This window comes from Sphaerodactylus townsendi, linkage group LG02 (assembly GCF_021028975.2).
Source record: "Sphaerodactylus townsendi isolate TG3544 linkage group LG02, MPM_Stown_v2.3, whole genome shotgun sequence".
In the NCBI taxonomy this organism is placed as follows: domain Eukaryota; kingdom Metazoa; phylum Chordata; class Lepidosauria; order Squamata; family Sphaerodactylidae; genus Sphaerodactylus; species Sphaerodactylus townsendi.
The window spans coordinates 52,903,656-52,931,191 of record NC_059426.1 but is presented as its reverse complement, the minus strand read 5'-3'; the positions used below and the strand labels follow the sequence as shown (position 1 = coordinate 52,931,191).

The following is a 27,536-nucleotide window of genomic DNA, read 5'->3' as shown; positions in this document are numbered from 1 at the left end:
GCCTTTAGCTCAGTTGCCTCTATTGATATCACAGTATTTGAGCACCGAGCGTGCAAAGTCTCTGTAAGATCAGGTCTCCGAGGAATTGAGCTCATGTTGCCTTCTGAGGGTGGAACCACCAGGGTGAGTCCTCTCCAATAACCACACTGGACACTTTGCTGGGTAAATATTTTGGCCATAGCCCCTTCTTGGCACCTACAGACCGCTGCCCGCGGGCCTGGCCCTGCCTGGTGAATGCCTGCACCTTCAGGGTCCAGATGCGTTGCTCGATGACATCCCACTGGGAAGCGGCTGAGTGGGAGGCCAATCGGCAGAATTCCTCATCATACTCGATGGCCGCCGCGTCCCTGGCAATGGACCTGGCCTCCAGCACATTGCCCATGTGCTCCCAAAACTGCCATGCCCTCGGGGGAAGGCTGCCGACAGCATAGCGGCATATGCCTGGTACCCATTCAACCAATTGTCAAATGTGCGGTCCACGCACCGCCGCTTCGTGGGCCTGTACTTCCTACCCGTAACCCCTGGTTGCCCCGATGGCTTGGCCACGTCGAAGACATCGACATAGTACCCCGCCAGGGCCCGCTTCCGGATCCGCCTCGCCATGTGCCACCCTGGCGGGCAGCTGAGCTCCCCCCCCCCCGAAGCCAGTGGGAGGGTTGGGAGGCCATGCCCGGCCAGGCCCAACCCTTCCTCCGCTCGGCGGGCGAGCCAATCAGGGAGCACAGGGATGGCTGCCCTGTCATACCAGAACGTGCCATCGGCATGTGCCGCATCGTCCACCGGGTCATACTCACTTTCGGACGACGAGCTCTCCGGGCGCCGCCGTGACGCGCAACAGCGTGACAAAGATCTCAGTCGCACCCGTCGATGAACCGTGGCCATCCCGGTCTCTCCATCCCTGTCGGACTCGAACAGGCGTCCGCTTGGCAGTGTCGGGCTCTCCTGCGGGGAAGAGAGAACCTCTCCCCCCGGGCGGGGCCCCACCTCGTTGTGCAGGCCGCTGCTCCGGTGCTCTGGTGGAGGAGGCGCAGAGGCAGGGGGGCACCCCCAGCGTGGGCACCCTCCCTGAAGGCCCTGGCCATATCCTGAACCGCCCTGTTTGTCTGCTCGAGGATGCTCCGCATGCCCTGCCAGGGGTCGGCAGGGGGGAGGGGCAACTAGGCCCTGGTATGGCCAGTACCCATGGGGTGTCCCGGCCGAGCCCGGGACCCCCCACTGGGCCGCCCCTGGACCCTGGGCAGGCCCAGCCCCCCATCCACGGGCGTCACTGTACCACGAGGCTGCGGCCTGTGGGGGAGGCCAGGGCCAGTCTTGCAACCCGGGAGGGGAGGGAGGCGTTGGGTCCCCCCGAGGTCCCCCGCACCCGGCCCTTGCTGGGCCACCAGGGGAGGCCCGAGGGTGGCCGCCGACGCTGCTGCCTTGCGCCCGGCACCCCCGGCCCCCTGGACGGGCCCCGCACTCAATGGCCTGGTGCGTCGGCTCCCCCTGGTGGCTTCCCAAATGACCCCTTGTGCCTTAAGGAAGGCCTGCTGCTGCAGCCGGGTGGGTGGGTCGGTAAGAGCTCCGGACCCCCCGGGGCCCCCCAGAGACAGGGGATGCCCTGGTTTCACCCTCCGGAGGGGCCGACCCCGCCCTGCGTTGCAGGTGTGCCTTGATTGGGCCGGCAGGCGATGAGTGTGTGACTGCCGATGAAGAGTAATTGAGCGTCCCTGAGATTGCACCAGGCAGCAGAGAGGTGGGGGGTGTGTGTGTGGAGAGCCAACCACATGATGACCCACTGTCCAGAGGCACCCGCCGCCCCTCCATCCCCCACGTCCGGCTTCCCAACGACCAGAGCGGGGTGGGGGTGGCGGCCGGTCAAGCCGCTGAGGCTGCCCCCCCCCGTCCCCCGTTGCCGGAAGGGGAGATGCGCGAGACCCGTTTCAGCTTCTGCCGGCCGCGGGGGTGGGGTGGAGCCGGCGGCCAGCCCGGCCACCGACGATGCACTCCCCATCCCCTAGTTGGGAAGAAGGCACGCGGTTCGGCGCGCCGGCCGCGGGCGGGAAGGCCCTCGCCCCCGCGAGCCGGGGCGGAGGCGGCCAGGCCACCGCAGGCGCACTCCCCTTCCCAGATGCCGGGAAGAGAGCGAGGAAGGCCCACGCGTCGGGCAGCCCGCCGCGGGCAAAAAGGCCCCGAGTCCCTGCGAGCGGGGGCAGGGTGGAGGCAGCCAGGCCGCCGCAGGAGCGCTCCCTTTCCCGGTTGCCGGGCAGGAAGCGAAGAAGGCCCGCGGCTCGGCCAGCCGGCCGCGGGCGGGAAGGCCCCCGTTCCCCGCGAGCGGGGGCGGGGCGGAGGCAGCCAGGCCGCTGCCGGAGCGCTCCCCTGCCCGGTTGCCGGGAGGGGAGCGAAGGAGGCCCGCGGCTGGGCCAGCCGGCTGCGGGCGGGAAGGCCCTCGCCCCCCTGCGAGCGGGGGTGGGGCGGAGGCGGCCAGGCCGCCAATGTAGCGCTCCCCTGCCCGGTTGCCAGGAGAGGAGCGGAGAAGGCCTGCGGCTCGGCCAGCCGGCCGCAGGCAAAAAGGCCCCCAGTCCCTACGAGCGGGGGCAGGGCGGAGGCAGCCAGGCCGCCGCTGGAGCGATCCGCTGCCTGCTGGCCGGGAGGGGAGCGAAGGGGGGCCCGCAGCTCAGCCAGCCGGCCGCGGGCGGGAAGGCCCCCGTCCCCCGCGAGCGGAGGCGGGGTGGAAGCAGCCAGGCCACCGCCGGAGCGCTCCCCTGCCCGGTTGCCGGGAGGGGAGCGAAGGAGGCCCGCGGCTCAGCCAGCTGGCCGCGGACGGGAAGGCCTCGCCCCCCCGCGAGCGGGGGCGGGGTGGAGGCGGCCGGGCCGCCGCTGGAGCGCTCCCCGGCCCGGTCGCCGGGAGGGGAACGAAGGAGGCCCACGGCTCGGCCCGCCAGCCGCAGGCAGAATGGCCCCCATCTCCCGAGAGGAGAGGGGGGGGGAGCGCGGCTCGGCCATGCCGGCTGGGGCAGAGGGCCCAACTGCTCCTGCAGGCCGGTAGCGAGGGGAACCCCCAAGGAGTCAAACAGCCCGAAACCCGGCCCACTGAAAACAAGACTAACCCCCTACGTCCCACAAGCTTTATTGTTCAAGCCATACTCACACTGGCCCACAATCGGTTGTTCAACTCATCAGCTGGCCGAAGCACATGGCCAGAACAAAGGAGGGCTTCCCCTTTAAAGGGGGCAATCTGCCCTCCCCTCCTGGTGGTCAGCACTTGCCCAACATGGCCGGGCTTCGCTTCCGCCCTCAGTTAAGCGGTAGCAATCACCTTGGCTCCACCCATCCCACCCCCAGAGGCAACCGCAGCCACTGGGTGATTCACAGCTGTCTTTAGCTTGACTCCAATAGCGGAAGAAAGGTGGGCTATATACAATGTAAATGTTCAGAAGCCTCTCACCATGTTCCATGAAATTTATCCCAATACGCACCCACAATTGCAGCCATAAGCGTTTTTATATTTCCCCATCGCCTCCATTATTTTAGTAAAATAAAATTGGGGAGCTTAACATTTCCATCAGATGTAAAAGTCACATTCGCCCACATCTCCTCCGTGCCCCTCCAGTGTCGCATAAGAAAGCATTAACTCGTGACTCCTCCCCCTTTTCTCCTTCTTCCACCTCTCAATACGACTCTTCACTAGTGTGCGCGGGCGGAACGGGAACGCTCCTACAACTGCGCGTGCGTGAGAAAGAGTACGCGGAGGGACAGGCAGAGGGAGAGTCGAGCGAATCGAGGACCGCCGGGGTGGGTAGGATTTTCGACTATTGATTCACGTCGGCCCAGGCTTGTGAGCCGAGTCAGCTGTGACTTTGACCGCGGCGCGGAGCGGTCGCGGCTGCCACCATCTTTGAGACTGGCGTGGGGTAATTAAGCCGGATCGAGACTCGACACAGATACCTGTTGGCCTTACTTGCAGTATGCAAACTCGGGGTCTGGCTGCTTTCTGACTGCTTGTGGTATTGTCGCAGTTCCCTGTCAAGCGCCTACTACGCCACCATCGTGTCTTTGCACCACTGCGCCTGGTAGTCACCCCGCCGACGCCCCTGTCCCCTGTGTGAGGTGAAGGAAGAAGGAAATACAGGGTCGGTGGTAGAAAACAGCACTTTCCCCCCATCCTCCTTACGGGAAAGGTTAGTAATAATCTCTTCCATCTGCCATCTCGGGCAATCATGTGTGCAAATAAACTTATATTCAACTTTGCGCACGCTGCGTTGTTTATTATGAACGGGGGGGGGGGGGCACGTGCCCTTCGCCGGGGTATGCGGGGTGCATCGTGTTCAGGGGTGGATTTGAGTCCTCCAACGAGGGTTGGTTTTAAATCCTTCTTTACTTCCTCCTTGCAATGGAGCGAGTGGGACTAAGGAAGTCACGTTCTTTCCCCCCTTGTGAGGTATACTGAATTCTCTTCTTTTCCCGTCTGGGTATGCATTTATTTTTATGTACCTTTTATACGCCCCAGTTCCCCGTGTATTAGTTTCAAGATCCTGGTTTTTATCCTACCTTTCTTTTGATTCTCAGATCTCCTTCTAACAGCGGATATACTTTTTTTCCAGTATGAAGTCCAGTCCTAGCTTATACTACTGTTGCCTGTCTCCTCATCCCCACTTCTGCCATATTGCATAGAAAGTTTTGAATATGAATTTGTATACCCAACCTTTCTCCATGAGGGGGACCCACAGTTGCACAGTTGTCCCCTATATCCTAGCACCGTTTTCTGTCATTTCATCCCCAGTGCTGCCATATTGTATGCATAGTAAGTTTTTAAAATATATATATTCATTTATACCCTGCCTTTCTCCATAACGGGGATCCACAGCTGCACAGTTGTCCCCCATCTCCTCCATTTTCTTCTCACATTTTGTAACTGCATGTTAAAATTATGACAGTCTTATGTTATAATTCATATCTTATGTGGAAGGGACTGATCTGGGCACGCACAGCAAGTTGATGGCTACTCATAGAATTGAAAGGTAGTTAAAAGGTCAAAGTCAAGGTAGTCTACTGATGCTGAAGTATCAAGACAGAGCATGTCTTGGAATCAAAAGACTACACCTGCCATTGTGTAGTTACTCTGGAGCAAAGTATAATGAATTGTTTTTGCCCTGTTTCTAAATATTCAATTATAAAGATCTCAAGGCCTGGATTTTCTTCAGTTCCCCTACACACTTTTTTCCCCCAGTGTGAGGCTGAACATTTGACAAAACATTGCAAACCCCCCCCCCCTCCTATGGAATATTTTCTGTTTTAGAATGTGAAAATCTTTTTAAAGGTATGGTTTGCTAATTTTCAACTCTGTGCAGTGCAATGATTTTGTGTGTGTGTAAGATTGTCTGCAGTATTACAATGATAATTCCTGTGTTTACTGTACACAAATACAGCACTCAAATCCAAGATGCAGTTTGTGCACATTCAGAGTATTACCACTTTCATTAGTGAAGAATACAGGGCAGTCTGTGGGAGTAACTAGAATCTGCTTTTTTCCTGTGGTTAGTCTTTTCGCTCCTGCCCTAATACAGACACCCAGTGAAGTGAAAGCAAGCAGCTTCTTGCCCTGTCATGGTGGGAGATAAAGTTAGAAGAAGGTGGGGCAGAAGCTGCAAAGGCCTGTTGTGCGCATTTTCTAGTTGGGCTTGTTCTTCACTGTGATTATGTCACAACAGGCACTGTTGCTCTGTTTTATTTTGTTTTGTTTGTACCCTTGCCAATAATATGCTAAATACATCTTTTGTATTAGAAATGCTAATCAACAAAATCTGTTGCAGCTATATGAGAAGTATTTTAATTGAATATGTATTTTGAAACTTCTGGCATTGTAATTGTTCCTTCAGTAAGGCATAAGGAGACTTAAAGATGTAAAATCATAAAGTTTCCTTACTTATATGAGTGGTCTAATTCTCTAATTCAGTGGTTCTCAACCTTCCTAATGCCGCGACCCTTTAATACAGTTCCTCATGTTGTGGTGACCCCCAACCCTAACATTTATCCATTTTACAGATGGAGAACACTGATGCAGAGAGTCTTAGGCGAGCCCGGTGAAAGGGTCGTTCGACCCCAAAGGGGTCACGACCCACAGGTTGAGAACTGCTGCTCTAATTGGACATTAGTATAAATAGCACTAAAACACTTCTGTAGGTTGTGTCGGTTCCTTCTGCTGTTCAGGATCAGGATGTACACAAAAACTGGATGTGCCATGATGGTCCTCGTGTTACCAATACCTTTTCCTATCATTTGCATACTTGAGTAATATGGTTTTTCCTTGCAAGGGTTAAATCTTCAGAGATTCTTAGCTTATTTTGCCACCATCCTCCCTTTCAGGACTGTACCTCTACCTAAGAGAGTGTGCATCAAGGTGTAAAAGAAAAGAGAAAAGAAGCCCTTCTTTTTCAACCCTAATTCCTTTCTATTGATCATTCTTTCTAGAAGCAGGAATCAAATACTTCCTATCAGAGGAGCAGCTCTATTTTCAGGGAGAGAGCGGTGGTACTAAAAGCTTTTAAATGACTGAATATCTAAAAGGAAATCCTGTGCACATTTCCCGTGGAGCTTGGAAAGAGATGGGTACAGGAAGCTCTGGTCAATGGCCTTCCAAGACTTAGACTAATGTAAGTCAAGGCCAGGAAAAGTATAGCTAGGGTTGTGTTAGGATTTGTTTATTTTGGAACTGTCTGCAAACACCATCTGTGTAAGTATGTTCTCTGTGTCTCTCCCCCTGATCTTTCATCCTTGGATTCTGTTTGCATTGTCTCTCCTTTATTTCAAATGAAGTTGTTCCCCTGAAGCCACAAGTTGATTAATGCCTTTGATTGCTCAATGAAAATCCCAACCAGTAATTCAAGATTAGTGTGTGCATGTGTGTGCACGTGAAGTCTATGAATGTCACATGGTAGAATGGTAGTGGCAGCTATCCCATGAGTAACTCTGCTGTAGCAGGTAATAGCAGGGGAAGTCTGAGAAGGGAAAATGAGGAGCTGGGACTATCTCTCCCTGTATCCATTTATGTGATCACAGGGCCAAGAATGCACATATCCAGCCTCTGAGGGCCAGTCTCCCAGTGGTTGCTTGCCACAATATCTGAATAAAACTTCTGAGTGGTACATGTCTGAAATCCAAAGACCAAAGTTATCTCCTTCTCACATCACTTGCAAGCTCTTAGAACCATCTATAAGCAGCTGCTGGAACTAGAATTTGAGGTGGATTGTCTTTTGATCTAACAGAAGCAGTTGTTAACTCTCAATGACAGAAGTACAACAGTCAGTAAAATACTTCTTTGTTCGAGAAGTGTCTTCATAACAATTACTTATGCTGTTCAGTATATAAGATTGTGACCTTTTCCTGGGATGTGTCCCATTAAAAAAGTTCATTTTGCCATTTATTACCTGAGGATTGGTTTAACTTTCCTGCCTTTCCCACTGCCCCATGGTCCCAGCAGAAATATTTATATGCTGATATATGGAACTCTGGCTTGGATATAAAGGGCCCCTTCGTGGTGGAAGGTGAAAACTGGCCCAAGGTTCTTTCTTTTTGAAGAAGGAGCAAAGTGAGGTAAATGTTGTTAACGTGGAGATGTGGAGTTTCAGATTTTAGGAAATACATGTAATAGGGAGGAGGACCCTCTTCCAGGCAGACTTTTACTCTGTTACATTCTTAATTAGACTGTTAAAAATATGCATCTTGGTGTAACTGAGCCCTCCAGGGGAGGGCGGTACATAAATATAATAAACAAAATAAATAAATAACTGCACAACTCTATTCTGTTCCAGAGCAGGATACAGGGATTAAATGGATAATCTGATCCCTGTGGTGTCCTTAATCCACTGCCCTGTTAAAACTAACCCTTTACCAAATGTTCTATCCCTATTAGAACTTCTAGCTCCCAACTGTTAAATATCACAGTTCTAAACTTCCTGTTTCCCACCACTCACTTGGACTCAAGGCAGATTATACAGAGTGAGTTAATACAATCCACAGGATGGGACATTCAGTAAGCAATGAAATGGGATTTGAACTGTAGAACCAGCCAGAATCTTTCCACCCAAACTTTGGTTTATTCTGACAGCTTGCACTGCCAGTTGATGTCTTCCTTGGATTCTGCCTTTCCTCTCATCCTACCTTGAGTTGTTGAAAGTCAGCACAGAGGCATCCTGGGCAGCTGTCCTTGTGGTCTTCCTGCTACATAGGATAGCTCTGTAGTTCAGGAGGAAAGGGTGTAAGGAGGTGTAAGGTGTAAGGAGGTGTAAGGAGAGCCACCATAGTATTCCCAGTAGGCTGGGGTTTGAGTACTGGATAACAAATCTATTACTGCAGTAAGATTTCAGTTTTATCATGGGGTTTTAAATGGTTTGTGCTTGTATGAAAAGTGATCTTCTCTAATTTTTAAAGGAATTGACATTAGCCATAATAAACAGTTTCTTATGTGTGGTAAAAATATGAAATAATATAGCAGTCCCCTTTGCTGTGTTTTATTATGTTATGAGGGTAGAACTTTTTATTAATAAATTTAATTTTTATTAAATAATGAAGCTGATGTATAAACATGCAATGAAGTCGCAGAGGGGACGGGGAAAGATAATGGGCTAGATCCTGGATCTCAGAACTAGAAGTAGCTTATAGAAGTGGGTTTTCCTGGCCTTGCCTTTCCCCTTGTGCCTCCCTTCCCCCTCCAATTGCCCCATCTTTTTGAATGAACAAAATCAAAAGATTGTCCTCTTGAATAAAATACTGTGTGGTGTGTCCTTCCACTAACACAAGAGTTATGGGATCAACTCTTATCCACTATTGTTGTCTGCCAAAATCGATGTCACATGACATTTCTTTCAGATGCTTCTCTTCACCCAAATCAGAGCATGTTTGGAGAGGTAGGAGGACTGCTGGCAAAGGGACACAGGAACAAAAATCTGTTCTATGAGTGATACATGGAGTAGAGATGGTGGGATAGAAACCAACTCAGTATAATCATGTGCCATCATGTACATTGAAATTGAAGTCTTTTCTCGTTTGAGCTATAATTCAAAGATACAACCTACTTGGAAGAAGAATAACAGTCTGTCTGTTCATCAGTGTGAACGCTAAGCAAAGTCCCAGTTGCATGCCTAGATTCCTGTTGCTACTCTAAACTGGAGATTTGGATTGGGTACAAATTATGCCGGTATAATTGAAACTTACCTACAATTCTGAGCCTGAAGACTGTCTTTTATTCTGAGTCTTCCGTTGGTCCATAGAAGTGGTCATACCTAGTTGTTGTTTGTCAGCACCTCTCCAGGGTCTTAGATGGAGGTTGTTCACTTTACATAATGCCAGATCCTTGGAGATGCGTGCCATTTAGCACAGGTCCTTCTGTGCAATCCATGCCCACGAGCAATGGCTTCTTGCAGTAGTATAAAAATCTTTGCTTAAATAATGACATCTTGGCTAGACTAATCTTGCAATAGTTTAATCTAGGGAAGTGAAAGGTCATAATTGTAATCATATAACTGCTGAATAACCAAGTTGCTAAGGTTCAATTTATTTTTGAATTTTTGCAGAAAATGTCCAAACTTGTGGCCAAAAAAACATGTTCCATGAGATAAGCCTATGACATTGATGAAATCCAAAGGTAAGAATATATTTATGTCATAACTTTTTTTCAAGAATGTGTATTTTGTACAATATTTTATTAAGGATTTAATCTAAATAATTCATTAAAATGTTGAAATCAGCTTATATAATTTTGCTAAATAACCAAAGGCAAGATATTGGCATGTTTGACCCTTATTCTCTTACACCCAATTTTCTGTGGCTATGACACAGAGTAATCTGTACATGCATGAAGAGGCTGAGTCTTTCTTCCATTTTGTATCTTGTGAGTTGCTTTTCAAATGACTTCTAACATTTAAAAGGGTGAGTAAGGATGGCAACACTGGAAACTGCCATGGAAAAGCATGAGCTGAAAGCCTCATGTTTACCGAGTAGTATACATGATGCTCTGGAATGGATCCCTGTTTAAGAATGTGTTCTGTGCTTTGGAGGGAGGGCGGCAGGGAACTCAAGACACAGAGCATTTTTATTACAGAATAAATTCCCTTTTGAAAGCTGCGGTAGATCTATTCAAATAGTTCTGTTCTGAAGTTCTGAAGTCAATTGTATGTTGTTTGAGGTTGGTGAGGTTTTCCCCCTTTTCTTTAAAAAAAAAGAAATGAGCAAGCCCATATTTTCATTTTTCTCATTTATCACACGAAGTCGTAAAGCTTTCCATTGGTCCAATCCTATTTACCCAAGGTGCTGTATGTAGGGAAAATGAAGAGTTCATATGCCAGTAAATCATGGAATCTCATTCTGAAACAGCCACTATTTTGGAATAATGTAATGCTGCTCTGGCATACAGCTCTTTTCATAAAAGCTTTGGAATCACTCTTTGCATTTGTACTATCTTGTAGATTTACAATAAGGAACTCTCTCTTTGTTATGTGTACCAACAAAGATGCATGCATTTTAACTAGTGTATCCCCCTTCTCCAAAGTCTTACCGTATATACCGGCCTATAAGACGACTTTTTAATGCAGGAAAATCTTAACAAAAGCTGGGGGTCGTCTTATAGGCTGGGCAAGCCCGGGCAGAAATTAAAGGAAACGAGGTAAGCGGGTGAGCGAGCAGAGCGGTGGTGAGCAAGTGGGGGGGGGAGCGAGCAGGCAGGCAAGTGAGCGGGGGCGGACGGGCAAGCGAGGCAAGCGAGGCAAGCAGGTAAGTGGGCGAGCGAGCGGGCGGGTAAGTGAGTGGGGGGGTGAGCGGGCGGGTGGGGGCGAACAAGCGAGGGGGGCAAGCAGGCAGGTGGGTGGGCGAGAGCCAAGGGGTGAGCTGGGCCAGCAAGCCGAGCCGGGCAAGTGAGCCGGCAGGCTGCGAGCAAAGCGTCAGCGGGCTGGCGAAGCGGCAAGTGAGCCGAGCGGCTTAGGCAGGCAGGTAAGGGGGCTGGGTAAGTGGAGCCGGAGGGCAAGTCAAGCAGGGGCGGACGGGCAGGCAAGTGAGCGGGCGGGCAAGGCAAGCAGGTAAGCGGGCGGACAAGTGAGCAGGCGTGCAAGGCAAGGAGGTAAGCGGGCGGGCAATTGAGCGGGCGGGCAAGGCAAGCAGGTAAGCGGGCGGGCAATTGAGCGGGCGGGCAAGGCAAGCAGGTAAGCGGGTGGGCAAGTGAGCGGGCCGGCAAGGCAAGCAGGTAAGCGGGTGGGCAAGTGAGCGGGCCGGCAAGGCAAGCAGGTAAGCGGGCCGGCGGGCAAGTGAGCAGGGGGGCAAGCAAGCGGGCGAGCTAGTGGGGGCAAGCGGGCGGGGGGCAAGTGGGGGGCGGGCGAGCGAGCCAAATGGCTCTTTGAGTAAAAAAGGTTCCCGACCCCTGGCCTAGACCATAGGTCGGGAACCCGCGGCTCCCGAGCCTCAAACGGCTCTTTCCTGCTTGCTGTGCGGCTCTTGCTCCCCTGCCCGCCGCCGCCACTGGCCCCACATATCCCCCTCAGCTCAGGCTGGCTCCAGGTTGCCATTCAGGCAGTCAGCCTGAGCCTCTGTCTATGATTTTCTTAAAAGGGCAATTCCCCAAAGACTGCTTAAAGGGGAAAGTTTCCCCTTTAAGCAATCTTTGGGGAATTGCCCCTTTAAGAAATTCAGAGCAGGGTAGAGACTGGCCGAGGGCCGCAGCCAGCACAGACCGCGGAGGAACCCCAGGCGAGGGCTTCAGGCTGGGGCACCCCTCGTTTCCATGGAGGATGCCTGGCTGGATGAGGTTCCCCAGCCAGCCAGGCGACCTCCATGCAAGAGAGGAGCCCCAGCTAGCAGCTTCCATACGAGGGCTGCAGGAGATCTCCCCTCTTCCCCATCCAGCCAGGCAGCCTCCGTGGAAACGTCCGTGTCCCGTCCCCGCAACAATCGGCCGGCCTCCGCCGAGGCCAAGGAAGGCCACCCGGGGTGCTGCCGCCGCTCTGTCCCGTCCCCGCAACAATCGGCCGGCCTCCGCCGAGGCCAAGGAAGGCCACCCGGGGTGCTGCCGCCTCCGTCCCACCTGGCCCCCCGCTGACGATCGGGTCCGCCTCCACCGAGCCAAGGGAAGGCCACCGTGTTGCCGCCGGCCTGTCCCGCGAACGACCGCCGCCTCCACCGAGGCCAAGTTGAAGGCCACCTCCGGGTGCTGCCGCCGCTCTGTCCCGGTCCTCGACGACGGGCCGCCTCCACCGAGGCTAAGCGAAGGCTAATTCGGTGCTGCCGCCTGTCCCGCGACGATCGGCCGGCCTCCACCGAGGCCAAGGAAGGCCACCTGGGGTGCCACCGCTTCTGCTCTGTCCCATCCCAGGACGATCAGCCAGCCTCCGCCGAGGCCAAGGAAGGCCATCCGGGGTGCCGCCGCCGCCGGGGCTCTGTCCCACCCCCGCGACGATCGGCCTGCCTCTCCTGAGGCCGAGGCCACACAGGGTGTTGCTGCTGCCTCTGCCACGGGGTAGTCTTATATGGCGAGTATATGCCGAAATCTATATTTTAACTGGAAAAGTGGGGGGGTCGTCTTATACCCCCAGTCGTCTTATACGCCGGTATATACGGTAACAAGAGCCATTTATTTCCTACATAACAAATCATTCAGTTTCCAGATCTTCTGTTCCTTCTTACTCATCCATAACTTCCTTTGTAGAATTTAATATAGTGTTTCTAATTTCTTTATCTCAGTTGGCAAATCTTGTTATAAAAATAATTCCTTCTGTTGTGATGTGGAAATTGCTATAAATGTACTTCTACAAACTTTAATTTCTTTCTTTGTTTCCATCTCTCCTTCCTATGAAGTTACGTATGGGAAAAAGTTTGATATTCTGTGTCTTTCCTCCTAATATTTCTTTCTCAGAGTAGCAACACATGTAATTTCCCAGCAAAATAGTATGGTGATTTTTTTTTTCTCCATTCACATTTCATTCTGTGATTAAATATTTTCAGTAATATAGACATATAATGGTACCTTCAGTATCATGTTAAGTGAAGGGGGGGGGGGCAATCCTTTCTGGTGTATGTTCCAAATTTTGCCAGACTATGTACAGTCATACCTCAGTTTTCGTTGCCTTCGGAAATCGTTGGTTTTGGTTTTCGCTGACAGGATCCAGCTGTTTGTTGCCTTTGGTTTTTGTCGGTTGCCTTGGATTTCGTTGGCGACTTTTGCGTAAATTGCTACACCGTTTGCATTGTGCCTGCACAAACAGCCTAGCCTCGGTTTTTGTTGGTTTCGGTTTTCACCGCGGTAATCCAGATGGGTTACTAACGAAAACCAAGGTATGACTGTACTTCTTTTCATTCCTATGTTGGGATGTGTATATTGTTTTTTTCTAAAATCCCTTTTGTAATAAGCTCTATACCTGTATATATCTCAACTGGGTAGTTCTTTTCAAGGTGGTCATATAAGCCTTATAATAACTTCACTGTCTTTGAATCTACCCAGCAGAATTTGACTGTTTTTTTAAAAAAATCTGCTAACCTCTGAAGCGTATATGTTTCCCAATATGAATGCTTCATTATCTGCCATTTAACTGTGTATGGTGGTTATATACAACCCAGTAGTTCCTAAAACCTTATTTAACCGTGCTGTATAATAGGATTATTTAGTTAGGGGGGGAAAGGAAGTTGGGCAGTTAAAAGTTTGATAGTTAAAAGTTATCTATCAGACTTTGTTATGCATATCTGATTTTTAGTCATATCAAATGTTCTGATTAATCAATGCAACAATAATTAGTAGCAATAGATGTTAAGTTAATAGCAGCTGATAGGAATAGCAGATATTCAGTAGATAATAACAAATATTTTGTTAACAGTAGCAGCTGTTCAGTTAATGGCAGCAGATTCAGAAGTGAGGTCTCCACTTAACAGCTGCAATGTTCACTCAATAACAGCCAGTCAGTGGTACCTGCAAGTGTTAATAACTACTGGTATCAATGTGCTAATAGTTGCATACTCAGGTGGTATCAACAAATTTCTAAGCTGTATCAGTAGCAGGTAATCAGTTCATACAGCTGTCCCTTCACAGAACTAGTAAACATTAATCTGATATGTGAAATTGAATTAGCAGTAGCTGATGTTCTGTCATCAACTATAACAGTTGAAACAAGCTATATATGATTGAGAGTAAGCAGCAAAGATGACTAGTCAAGCAGGAGGTGGTCATCAGTTGATATAAATCCCTATTCCTCCAGTACTGAACAGCTGCACTCAGCATGGTTGCAAAGGCTACAGATGTCCAGATGTTTCTCTCTTCTGCCTTTGACTATATATACTGTTCTACAGAGAGGGGTTTTTTTGGCTCTGCAGGTGCTAAATTGTTTGACACCAGAGCTGGCAAGACCGTGTTCCTGCCTCATTCTTGCATACCTCTTTTTTCAGTCCTATAGCTTTTTAAAGTGACGTGTCTATTTCGTTACATTATCACAGCATGTTATTGTTTTAGCACAACATATAAGGAATGAACATGACTTAGTCTTGCCATGTTAAACTCACCCCCAAGCCCCTCATGACAAAAACAAAAATAAAAAATGTATCCCCTCTCAAACAGTTCTTTTGTTTTATTTGTAATGGCATTATGGTGTTCTGTCTTTGTGTAGTTTTGTGCCCTTCACATGTTGCGTGGTGGTGGTTTTCTTTATCATGCTAAGTTCTGTATGCCTATGCTAGGGGTCAAATTCTGGAAAACAGTGAATGATTTGATTTCAAGATAGGTGAATATACATGTGTTGAAGCTAGCAGCAAAGCTAAGAGACATACATAGCTTTCCTCACCCTTTGCTTTATTTTTTAGAGGACATCCTTCATCTTAATTTGATGGCATGAAGCTCATCCATTTAACATTAGAAAGGTTACAGAGCAGGTATGCCTTCAGTTTAATTTATAATTTAGAGTGTATACATTTTAAAAAATAAATGTCCGGGTGTCTAATTCAGCCATTGAGAGTAAGACAGCAGTCCCTCAAAAAGTTGGTTTGAGCTGTGGTCCTGTTCACAGTTCAGCTGCTTAAATCCTGTTAATGCAGTTTCATCAGCCTAGTGTATAGGATTTCAGCACTGACTGAATTGTATACCTTGATGATAGTTCTAATCTATATTGCTGTCAGTAGATTTGGATCCCACAGAGTATTTATGCTAATAGGGAACACATTTTTAACATTTCCTGCCTCCCACAGTGAACCTTCAACTGTCCCCCAGGAACAGCAGTGTGGGGAGGCTGTTTGAGCTGCAGTGGAAGGTGGGATGGAAAGCAGCTCATGCTGCGTAGATAGACCTTACCAGTGTGTCCAAACTAATAACTCAGTTATTTCATTGTTAATTTGCATCACTTTGTGTTTTTTGTTTATTTTATCATATTAGTGTAACCTTTTTTGTAAATAGTTCTAATAAACGTTTTCAGTGGCTGACAGTTACTTCATTATACAGTTGACCATTCCACACTGTATCTGTTATTGCAGTGACATAAGTTCTTGTAATCTTGGCCCTCCCATCAGTGCTTACTCACCACAGATAACTGTACATGTTCAATGAAAATGTTAACTTGACATGTTAACATGTAGCAATAGCCATGTCACTGTTGCATAGTTTTGAATAGGTTTATTGAATAATACAAGACCTTTTTCAGGTTGTGCAGGTTAGCTGTTAGTTTTAAAATTCTGATGTTTGAATGGCTGCTCCATCCTGTAGGAAAACTGTCATTCTAAAACTGATTTGTCCTCATATTGTACAACAGGTTACAAATGGTGTGGATTTTTATCATGAACCGGATGAGCTCGCAAAGCAGTTCTACCACACAGCGCAGACGTATGGCTCTTGGAATTGTGATTCTCCTTCTCGTTGATGTGATCTGGGTTGCTTCTTCTGAACTTACAGCAGTAAGAATTATTTTGTAGTATGGTAGTATGTGATTTTAATGTAACATTCTGCATAATAATGGGTAATAGTTAATGCCCTCTCAACAAACATGTGTTCATTACTGGTTGTGGTGGGTTTTCCAGGCTGTGTGGCCGTGGTCTGGTGGATCTTGTTCCTAACGTTTCGCCTGCATCTTTGGCTAGCATCTTCAGAGGTGTATCACAGAGAGGTGCATCTCTCTGTGATACACCTCTGAAGATGTCAGCCGCAGATGCAGGCGAAATGTTGGAACAAGAACTACCAGACCATGGCCACACAGCCTGGAAAACCCACCACAATCAGTTGATCCGGCCGTGAAAGCCTTCGACAATACATATGTGCATTAGTTTGTGTGTGATAACTTGGTGAGCTCATCTATATATATAAAAAGCTAACAGTGTTTTTGTTAGTGGTAGTATAACTCAGTAACTACTGGGCCAATTCCTCTGAAAATTCCCAGCCACTATAGTCAGCCAGGTGAGAGTGTTTCTAGATGTTCACATACCTGAAATTTCACACCTGGCCCAGGTAAAACGCCTTTTTCCTGGCGCTCCTTGGTGAAGGACATGCAGCTGCCTGTGTGTAACTGTCACCCTTAGAATGTTCGTGCTGCTTAGAATGTTCACTCAGATGGCCAAATATGAGCAGTGAAAATAGTACATAGGCAGTAACTCAAGTGGAAGTGAAACACATACACACGAGGGAGAGGAAAGGGAGGGAGAGGGAGGGAGGGGTGGCATGCAAGGGAAGAGAGGGAGGGAGAGGAAAGGGACAGAGGGGGAGGCATGCAAGGGAAGGGAAGTGAGAGAGGGAAGAGAAGTGAGGGGCGACATGCAAGGAACGGGAGGGAAGGGCCAGCCAGCCTAGATTCCCTGAATACTGCGGTTACAGTTAAGAAAATCAGGCATACATTACTCAGGAGTAAGCTTGGTACAGCAACCAAGACATACTTTGAATGGCTGTGTCGCGCCCCTCAGAGGGTTTCCTCAGAAGCAACACCCATTGCCACCAACCAAACTTACTCCCAGGTAAAGGATCATGACCAGCCAGCCTAGATGTGTGGGAGAGGTGTCTTTCCATTCCCCCCCCCCCAAGGAATGCGGGCACACACATCAATGACATCGCACAGTATCAGGCTGCGTGTTTGCATGAGCACGTACTGCTGGCCTCTGCAATTGATTTGCTGCTACTGTTCCTTTTCCATTTCACCACAATAAGCCACAGCAACGTGTGGCCTGGCCCCGCTAGTACTGGATAAATAGGTGTTTATACTTGACAAGTTGTATTTCATACTCATCTGCCTTTTCTGAGATTTATGTTAATTATAATTAAGTATAATCAAACTTTCAAATTCTGTTCCATACTTTAGTAACGCAGTACAGTTTTTTTTAAAAAAAAAATAGCAAAGTCTAATAGGTAAAGTTTTGGCAGTTTAGTTCAGTGGCTCCTAAACTTTTTTGGGCTACTGTCCCCTTGTCTCCCAGGCCACATCCTTAGTGCCCCCCCAACACACATATGAACACACACCTTTTTCTTGGTATTAGGTCTACTGATTGTTAATTGCTTTTAACTGAAAATGTTGTTTTAGTGCTTTGCAGGCAGGCAGGAACACACACCCCCCACCGCCCCAGCCCCCTGGGCTATAAGACAGCCTGTTTCCCCTACATGATTCTGCAGATGGGAGCCAGGGAAGGGATTGTTCAGAATTGCATTATGTGTGATTCTCTTGTTTTAACGCAGCTCACAGCTGCAGCCGTTGCTCTGCCTCAGCTGCAAGCCACATTAAAACAAAAACGTACATAACGCAATTGTCAAAAAACCTGAGTTTTTTATCAGAACTCCTTAGAGGAAGCGTTTTATTTCCTGCCTCAAAACATTTTATTTTTGTTTGTACAACAGCCAGAGCTGTTGCAAACAAAATCTTGCCAATGCAACTCTTTGCATTGGCTTCCCTCCACCCTCGTCTACACAGCAAGGAGAGTGCTGCTGCTTTTCCTTTAAAACCCACCCTTGTAGAGTTGAAGAGTGTGTTCTAACTTGGTTTAAATGCATGACAGACTTGAGTTAGGATGTCTCTACTTAGGCAGACTTGCTGGATTAAATGTTTGCAGGAAGATTTAGAAGATGACCTGCATACTTAAAGGAGATGTAAGAAAATACTGTTTTGTCACCACACCAGCCTGTTCTTCAGAATGCACGGCTGGGTTCAAAGACACCAAAGCTCTTCACTAATTCTGACAAAAGCAGACTTATCAAGCAGGAGTAGCATAATATTAGCTGGAGACCATTGACCTTACCTATTTGTATAACTTCATCATGACTGGATTAAATTTCATCTTGAGTCTCAGCCTTTTGACCACAACAGAAAGTCAGTAGCCTTGAACAGAGATGGGTGCTTCTCAATGCTTAGTGAAAGAAATGTATACCTGATCATCAGTGTACTCTTGCTTAGTATAGATCGGGGTGAGATAGCATGGCTCCCGAGCATCACGGCTCTTCCCAGTGCATGTCACGGCTCCCACATGGCTGCCCCTTCCGCCTGCCCGCCTTCTGGCTCCCATTGCCTTGCAGTACGACGGAGACAATTCATCCAGAGGCAAAGCGGATGGGTGGGAGATAGCTCTGGCAGTGGCTAACACTTCCTGTGGCCTTGAGCTCCAATTGGTTTGTCCGGGGCAGCCAAGTCCCAGCAGATAGACAGCTGAGTAGCAGCCAATTTAAGCGGAGGCAGAGAGAAGGATCTTCAGCAGAGGCGAAGTGGGAGTAGGTGTCGCGTGCATCTTGGTGAAGGAGGGCTCAGTGGTGCTCCCTGCCTGTAGCTGACTCCCAGGAGGCCGAGCAGAGGGAGCCAAGCAAGCAAGCGGGGAGAGGGGCAGGTGCTCTGGCACTGCCGAGAAAGGTGGGTGGGTGTGTGGTGTGAGGGGAGGGGAAGGAGCTCAGCGTGAATTGCTCCTGCCTGTGGCCTTTAAAGCTCAGGAGGCTGAGCAGAGGGCCAACAAACAGCGGGAGGGCAGATTGCTCCCAGCGTTTGGCGAGAAAGGTGGGTGGGTGTGTGTGAGGGGAGGAAGGGCTCGGCGTGGTACTCCTGCCATATGTGCCCCAAGCTCCCAGGAGGCCGGCAGAGGGGCCAAGCAAACAGCGGGAGGGCAGGTGCTCCCAGCACCGAGAAAGGTGGGTGGGTGGGTGGAGTGGGGGGGCGGGGGGGGGGGAGGAAGAGGCTCGGCGTGGTGCTCCACCTGTGGCGCTGAAGCTCGGGAGAGCAGAGGGGCCAAAACAGAAAAAAAAAACAGCGGGAGGACAGGTGCTCCCAACTGCAGAAAGGTGGGTGGAGTGGGTGGAGTGGCTGAGGGGGGGGGAGGAAGGGCTCCAGTGTTCTACCTGTGGCCTTTGAAGGAAGCTCTCTCCCAGAGGTAACAGAGGGAGGCCAAGCAAACAGGGGGAGGGCAGATTGCTCCAGCTTTGCCCGAGGTGGAGTGGAGTGGGTGGGTGGCCGAGGGAGGGAAGAGGCTCCCGGCGTGGTGCTCCTGCCTGTGGCCTTTGGGAAGCTCCAGAGTGAGCAGAGGGGCCAAGCAAGCAAACAGGAGGGGCAGGTGCTCCCAACTTTTGCCGAAGAAGGTGGGTGGGTGTGTGGTGAGGGGGGAGGGAGAGAGGCTCCGGTGGTGCTCTACCTGTAACTGAAGCTCCCAGGAGGCCCGAGCAGAGGGGCCAAGAAACAAAAAACAGCGGAGGGCAGATTGCTCCCAGCTTTTGCCGAGAAAGGTGAAAAGATTGGGTGGGTGGGTGAGAGAAGCGGGGGGGGAGGAAAGAGGCTCCCATATTTTTCTCATTAGCATACGTGGATTTCATAAGCAACACACCATAATTGCTTTATACAAGCGTAAAGGTAAAAAAACAAATACATAGTGCTATCTTCATTGGTTAAATGTCAAAAGTATCTACTTGACTCCATGAGTTTTTCTTTTCGGGTAAAATGGGTCCAAATGGCTCTTGAGTGTGAGGACACACGGTGGTGCTGGGGTGTGGCAGGGAAAAGTGTTCCAACTTGCCTCTCCCCAGCCAGGAGCTAAAGGGTTGGACCTCTGCTGCACCTCAGGAAGTTCTCAGCTTCTGTTCACACCCACTTCCTTGGATCCAGAAGAGATCAGTCAGTATCTGTTACAGCCAGTATCTACTACAGCCATATTCCACCATAAGTTTCATATTAGAACATAATAGTAACATATTGTAGCTCACTTACAGATCTCTTGTTCTGTTCTTAGTATACCAGGTCTTCAACTGAGCGCAAGCTGGTGATTTAAGAATATGACATTTGTATTCAAAACCTATGTGCTCTTTTTTGCAGTGTGTTTTGTACTGTAAGTTTATGAATGATTAACTGTTGGCTGTGATTTGATGGCACTGAGGAGTTCAATATTAAAGCCATATTGGTTATAAGAAATGCATTTATTTTATCAGTGATGATTACTCTCCCCTTTTCTTCACAGTATGTGTTTCAAAACTACAAGAAACCATTTTTCAGTACATTTGCAAAAACATCCATGTTTGTTCTTTACCTCTTGGGATTTATTGTTTGGAAACCATGGAGGCAGCAATGCACACGTGGATTTCGTGGCAGACATGCAGCTTTTGTAAGTGTTTTTCAGTTTAGTAATTTTCCCAGCATTGTGACTTCTGCAAATTACACAAAAACAAAGCATATGTTTGGCAGGGAAAGCCCGCATAAATGAACATAAGCTAAACACCCAGATGTTCAGTTAGTGAAATAATGCTTTCATTAATGTAACATTTCAAAGTGAATCACTGCATAAACAGAAGTGGTAATTGCAGCATTAATGCTTCTTAATGGGATAGAAATAGAATAAATGAAATGAAATTTAATCTGTGCCTAGAATCAGTACTTGGACATGTGGCTTATATTCTTCCTCCTTTGAAGTATTTTTGTTGGCCTGTTAAAAAAGATGTGTTGGGAAATGCCTCTTTGAGAGTGTTTTTTTAAGTCACTCTACAGTCATTTTTTTAAAAAAGTCTATTGTTAAAATGTAGTAGTGCTGAATTATTTCTCAAACTCAGTGTTGTACTTTCGATATCTTAACTAGGAAATTACACTGGGGTGTTGCCCTGACCTGGACAGCCCCTGGCTAGCCTAATGTTATCAGATCTCTGAAACTAAGCAGGGTCAACCCTGATTAGCATTTGGATGGGCAATCTCCAAAAAATACCAGGATCATGACATGGAGACAGGCAATGGCAAATCACCTCTGAAAATCTCTTGCATAAAACTTCCACCAGGAGTCGCCACAAGTCACCTGCGCTTTGATGACACAAAAAAAGAATTAAATGTGAGAAAATGTACACTTTAATAAAATCACTGCATAATTATTTGTAGGAAAAATCCTTTAATAGCTTCCCTCTTACAGTAACCTATCACAATAACCTCAACAAACTGTAACTAGGATCTGGAAGACCCAAGGTTGAATTCCCATTTTGCCACAAAAGCTTGCTAGGTGACCTTGGGCCAACTCAGTCTTGACCCTTGCAAGTGTTTGCATGGGGGACCTTCAAGGAAGACCAGGGTCATGACACTGAGGCAGGCAATGGCAAACCACCTCTGAACATCTCTTGTCTTGAAAACCCTGCAGGATTGCTATAGGTTAGATGTGACTTGATAGCACACAAAAAAGTTAATAATGGCTGGAGTTCCCTATTTGGGCACTGTCAGAGCAGTGGTACTTCCATGTTATTTTTTAATTAATGAAAGAATATTTAAATTATGGTTTTTGTTCTCAAATTCAGTGGTTTTTGGTGGGCAAATTAGGTGTATTTGTGCTTGTCTGTCTGAGACTGCTGTTGACTCAAGGCTGTCATTTTAATTTATTTTATTTATAATTTGATTTATAGACTTCCCTTGTAAGGTGACTTACAACAAACATTTCATAGTTAAAAATTTGCAGACAGTTCTCATCAGATTTCCCAATGGTGCCATAAATTCTAAGTAAGGGGAATGAAGGAGGAATAGGAAAGGGGAAAAGGAAGGGACAAGAGATAAAGAGATAGGTAAAAGGGAATAGGGAGACCAGTTGTGTTATGCAGCTTATTCCAGAAAGAAGGATAATTGGGTGATGATAGTACCAGGCAACCTTTTAGAAGCTCCTCTTCATATATGGGTTGAGGTATCTAAACGTTTCTCCCACCACTTTTTGGAATTGAGTGTTGTAACTGTGGCCAGACATGAGGGCAGGGAAATGCAAGAAAAGCCCTGCCAGATCAGACTAGTGGTACATCAGCATCCTGTTTCATACAGGGGCCAGCCAGTAGTGCTAGAGGTTGGCATACAAGTATTGACTTGAAAAACTGTTCATGGCCTGAATCCTTCAGATGTCCACAAGTATTAACAGGGTTTCAGTTTTCTTTTTGCATGAGGGTAATATTGACATAGTTCAACTTCAAATATTAAATCTATGCTTAGTTTGCAGATGCTGAAGGTTATTTTGCTGCGTGTACAACTGACAATGCTGTAAATAGCTCTTTGGTAAGGTCTCTAATTTTGACATGATTTCAATGTTCTGTGTGAAACTTTTGTTCATTTCCTTTGTGTGTTTTAAGACATACGAATAATAAGTACATCTGAATAAGATATGTAATAATAGTTTGAATAAGAACTGGATTGTGAAACAAGAATCGGTACATTTTATGAATACGATTTTTCCACATTATACGTTACATTATTTATTTATGTATTAGACTTATTATGCTGCCCCTCCCCTTATGGGCTAAGATGTGTTATGCTTTGTCTTGGAAAATACCAAAGATAGATTAGCATATTTTAATGTAAAGAACTTTATGAATTATATATGCAATTATTTATATATATAATTTTAGTTATTAAAATATTTATGTACTTTCTTTCTCATTGAGGACAGTGACTCATTATGGCATAGAAAGCAACAGCCTAATAAACCAAACCTTCAAGTAAAAATAAAAGTTACTACTTTTATCCTCCTCATAATACAATCCCGATCAGTTATTGGCTAAACTTCTGTCTAAAGCAGAACAGCCTTGCATCGTTTCCAAAAACAGGCTAGTGTAGAAGCCTCTACACATCTTCACAGGACAGCATTCCATAAAGTTGGTTCTGCCTTCAAGAATGGGTGGGCCTGAGCAGTGGATAAATAAATACTGGGAGGGAGAGCTCATTAAAAGAAGCAAAGCTGTTTATGACCTTCCAGCCTTCTGTTAGAATGAATGCATCCATTTTAGAATCAATGCGGAAGGCTCTATGAAGCCCAGTTGGACAACATTTTTTTATCTATGTGATATTCTTACGTTGATCTAACTTGCATGAAGCTGTAACCTAGCAGTACAAATTTGACCGTCACTTTTTTATTAAGGTGTGTCTGTTCTAGAAACAGAAAAGCTTGCAGGGATAGATATTAAGAAATAGAAAAAAAAGGCTAGGAAATACTAGTTTGTTAATCTACTCAGCATCAATATAGATAATTCTTAATGTAACTGATTTGTGGATACGTGAAGACAGAAATTGAGGGCCATAGATAGACAAAACAAATCTGAGAAATTATACAGTGGATATCTGAGAAAAGGCTTAGGTTTGCAGAAGAATTCTGAAATATTTTTAAAGGGTTAAAACTACCAAAATGATAGAAGTAGCACTGATAGCTTTGAGAAATGAATTTCTGTGGCTATTGCTAGACAACCACAACATTATTGCCAGCCTTTATTTCTGTCCATAAAAGGCAAGGGGAAAAACAATGCCCTTTTCAGGTCTGTTTTGACCATACAGGCTTTCCATGTTGTCTTCCCCCTTGTCCTGGGATGAGGACTTATCATGGCAAGGCATGGCAGCAGGCACTGGGCAGCTACTACTACCATATTATTTATGCAGTTCACTCATACCCAACAATGACCATCTGACTTATTACTTGCTATTCAACAGCAGCCACTGTTACAAGAACCAGTGTGGTATAGTGGTAAGAATGTCAGACTAGGATTGGGGAGACCCAGGTTCCCATCCCTACTGACATGAATAAGTGACCTTGAGTCAGTTACTCATCCTTTGCATAATCTGCTGTGGCAGGTTGCAATGGCAGGAGCAGGCACTAAAAGATGTTTGTCAGGAAAACCCCTACATAGTCCTTGAAAGTGATAGTATGTATTGATTTTCAGATTAACTGAGGACTGCCTCCTGTACCATCTTTGCAATACCAAATACTGCTGAGAAAGAGGCCAAAGAAATGTCTATTTCCTGGTGTTTGGCATTATTTACTTCTAGTCACCCCTGAGATAAATTTTATTGGAGCTTCTGAGGACTATGTTTTGTCCTTGTTCAGTAAACCCCAATTTAACCTTGACTGTGCTCAATTTACTATGAAGGAAATAGATTTAAAAAAAAAAAAAGATTCGTCTTACAGACATGAGAAAGTAAACTCTGAATGTTCAGGATCAGTTTTATTCAAATGTAAATTACTGAGGCTCTGATCTAGGTTGCCTAGGCTAGCCTGATCTCATTAGATCTCAGAAGCTAAGCAGAGTCAACCTGGGCTAGTATTTTGTTGGGAGACCTTTCAGGTATAACAGGGTTGAGATGCAGAGGCAGGCAGTGGCAAATCACTTCTGAATGTCTCTTGCTTTGGAAACTCCACTGGGGTTGCCATAAGTCAGATGTGACTTATTAGCAAAAAAAATGTCACTGAGAGAAAAGAACAATAAAGCAATTTTGGGTCCCATTGCAAAGGCAGAGTATAAATGAATTAAATAAATTAACAATAAAGCTACATAGACAGTAAACATTTGTGAGTGGGAAGAAGAGAAGGAGGCAGGGAAAGTGGAGAGATTATGGGACTTCCAGGAGGTAGGGAAAAGGAAATATTGTAGAGAAGGGGAATCAAGGGAAAATGATCCTCCCAAGGCTTCAGAGGTTCCCTGTTTGATATTGTTGATGCATGGAAATTGCTGTGCAATAGCATTTTCAGCCAGAACATTGCTTTTAACAGTTTTTATCACATTGTCTTAAATCTATGTTCTTTAAAAAGTTCTATGAATTGGGAATCCAATGAATGAATATTTATCAAACAGTAATTCTAACATTTTGCTTAATTTAGCATAGACGTTTCACCCTGGGGTTAAGCCACTCCTGGTATTATCTGAAAAAGTATATATCAGTAGCTATAAAATATTGCCTTTCATTATTTCAATGCAAATATTATAGGATTCAAGGTCGCCCATGCATGAATTTCTATATATTTGGCAAAATGCTAAGATTGGCTTCTTTCTGCAGCTTTATGTGCAGTCTTCAATACTGTGTGCCTCAGCAGCAGAGAATAGCTCAGCCATCATGACTGGCATTTATAAATGCACAGGGGTCTTGATTTGAGAAGCGGGATTGCAAAGTATCCCTGTGCACCCATGGAAGCAGTCTTTTAAGTCCTAAATTATGTGGGTGGTAGAAGGTTCTGGTGGTCACTTTTCTTTCCCCTGGGGTTTAGGGACCCAAATAGAAACATGCTGATTGGGAGGGTAGGAGAAGAGGACCAAATTGTTGCCTTCTGACTTTTGTGTGATCAAAAGCTGATGGAAGAAGAAGGAAGGGGGAGATTTTAACCACTTCCTGTGTCAGGGTCAAAATGAGCCTAGGCTTAGTTCAGATGGGCTGAAAGGTTATCAGGCCTCTTCCTAGATCTACTTTGATCCAGCAGGACTCTTCCCCATAGGTTGAGGGTGAAAGACAGAGAGAAACCCAGGCAATAAGTTCTTGAATAAAGAAGGAATATTTATTAAGCTTACACCAAGGAAATCTAAATATACCCTCACTATATTCCACTCAGAGACTGTATTCCATACATACCTAACCTATTTTTTAGATGTGTCTGATACAATTTGAATCCTGACTGGTAGTAAAGGAGGTTAAGTACCTTCCTTGGCCTTTTCTGAGTTTTATACATCTTTGTGTCTCAGCCCCCACATGGTTTATACTCTTTTCCTTTCTAGGAACGGAAAGGGAGCCATCAAGGTGGGTGGGGCATTAGCTTTCTTGGCAAAACCATCTTCTGTTTGAGACAGCCTAGTGAAAACTTTATTCTCTCTTACAAGAAGGTTGCTGTTAGCTGATTCTAGACTCTTGGTGAGGCCTAATCCATGGATGTCTTTAGTATTTTGGCCAGAGGTTACCTGGCACAGTAGCCAAGATTACCACTGTAGAAGGGCTGCAATATACCTTTGATTTCTCTGCAAACTGGAAAAGTATCTTCTGCTTTTGTAACTTTTGTTCACTGCAAATAAAGAAGCAGACACAGCTGCTTGTTGTAGCTTACCTCCATAGTGGACACACTCGCTCCTAGACATGTTCACCCATATGGCCTGCCTTCAGCCTGTGTATGTATATTTGTGCCATCAAGTTGCAATTAACATATGGGGTGACCCCAAAAAAGGGACTTTCAAGGCAATTGAGAAGTAGAGGTGATTTGCCATTGCCTTTCCCTGCTGAGACTCCCATGGTTTTCTCCAACCCAACTACCAACCCTGCTTAGATTCCAGCATGATGAGATTGGGCTTTACCATACTGCTTTGCCTTCGGCCTAGCAGTCCATAAAACAAGATCAGCTAATAATAAGAAATACATAAATTCAAGTATCCTAGGTGCAGGATTGCATTTCATTTTGGTTAGAATTAGGTTTAAATTTAAGCAAGGCCAATAAAAATATAGTCAGGAAGCCATAAGGATAAAACTCCTTCTAGTTTGTTGCTAGAGTTTCTCACCTGCTCCCCACCCCAACCTCCCAATTTAGATGTTTGTTCCTTTATGTGGATCCCAACACATGAGTAAGGAGACTGCAGCAGCAAGGGGATTAAATTTTTCCCTCCTTCCTCTTCATCAGCTTTGCTCCTACAAGAGGCGTGTGGAAATGATTCTTCCCACTTTCCTATCCCCACTGAATCCACAGAACCCAGAAATAAACTTTACCAGGTTGGCACTGGCTGCTGTGGGGAAGCCAGGAATATCAATAGTCTTCATAAGGTCTTAGTGCTGGATACAGCTATGTATTTCTAATGCTTGCAAAGTAAGCTTTAAAATAATATGTTGGTTTCAAATATATGATATTCCTATGAAAACAAAGAAATTGATAAATCACTTCAGCTTTGAACTGCAGTGTGATTTATTTATATCAAGTTTTTCTTAATGGGTTTATTATAATACAGGATGTCTAGACATTTTTCCTTTTGAAAAATGAGCGCTTTTTATGCTGCCTTTCAGAGCGAACCATTATACGTTCCTGTAAAGTTTCATGACTTGCCAAATGAAAAAAGCAGCAGCAGTGATGATACTGAAAAAAGTAAGTTCTGCAAAACTTCAATGTACAGATGTTGTTTAATACTGAAAATCAGAGAGCACACTAGTGCTAGCTTTCTAGTGTGCCCAGTGACTTAGACTTGTGACTCCACTTACCAAAAATATGATAGTTCTTATGTCAAAGTAAAGCATTCACAGTTTTAAAATGTGGGTAATATATTCATGAATAAAATATTAGCTCCTAGGCAGAGAATTAAAATATAAATATACACATTCAAGTGACATCCACATTTGGGCTATTGAAGTAGGAAATATATTATTTTCATCTGT

General features: G+C 46.5%; 1 protein-coding gene across 3 annotated transcripts in view; it reads left to right on the top strand.

Moving 5' to 3' along the window:
- Nucleotides 1–3,354: 3,354 nt before the first annotated feature.
- SLC35F5 (solute carrier family 35 member F5) overlaps nt 3,355–27,536 on the top strand; it is a 49,900-nt gene continuing 25,718 nt past the window's right edge. The window contains exons 1-7 of one of the 3 annotated variants that reach the window (XM_048484222.1): nt 3,361–4,160; nt 9,552–9,622; nt 14,806–14,874; nt 15,744–15,885; nt 20,389–20,532; nt 22,371–22,433; nt 27,171–27,249. In XM_048484222.1, coding sequence (XP_048340179.1) covers nt 14,834–14,874; nt 15,744–15,885; nt 20,389–20,532; nt 22,371–22,433; nt 27,171–27,249 — 469 coding nt within the window. In that variant the 5' untranslated portion in view covers nt 3,361–4,160; nt 9,552–9,622; nt 14,806–14,833. Of the gene's footprint in view, nt 4,161–9,551; nt 9,623–14,805; nt 14,875–15,743; nt 15,886–20,388; nt 20,533–22,370; nt 22,434–27,170; nt 27,250–27,536 lie in introns of all 3 variants that reach the window. The other 2 variants (XM_048484224.1, XM_048484223.1) reach the window with 2 other exon arrangements.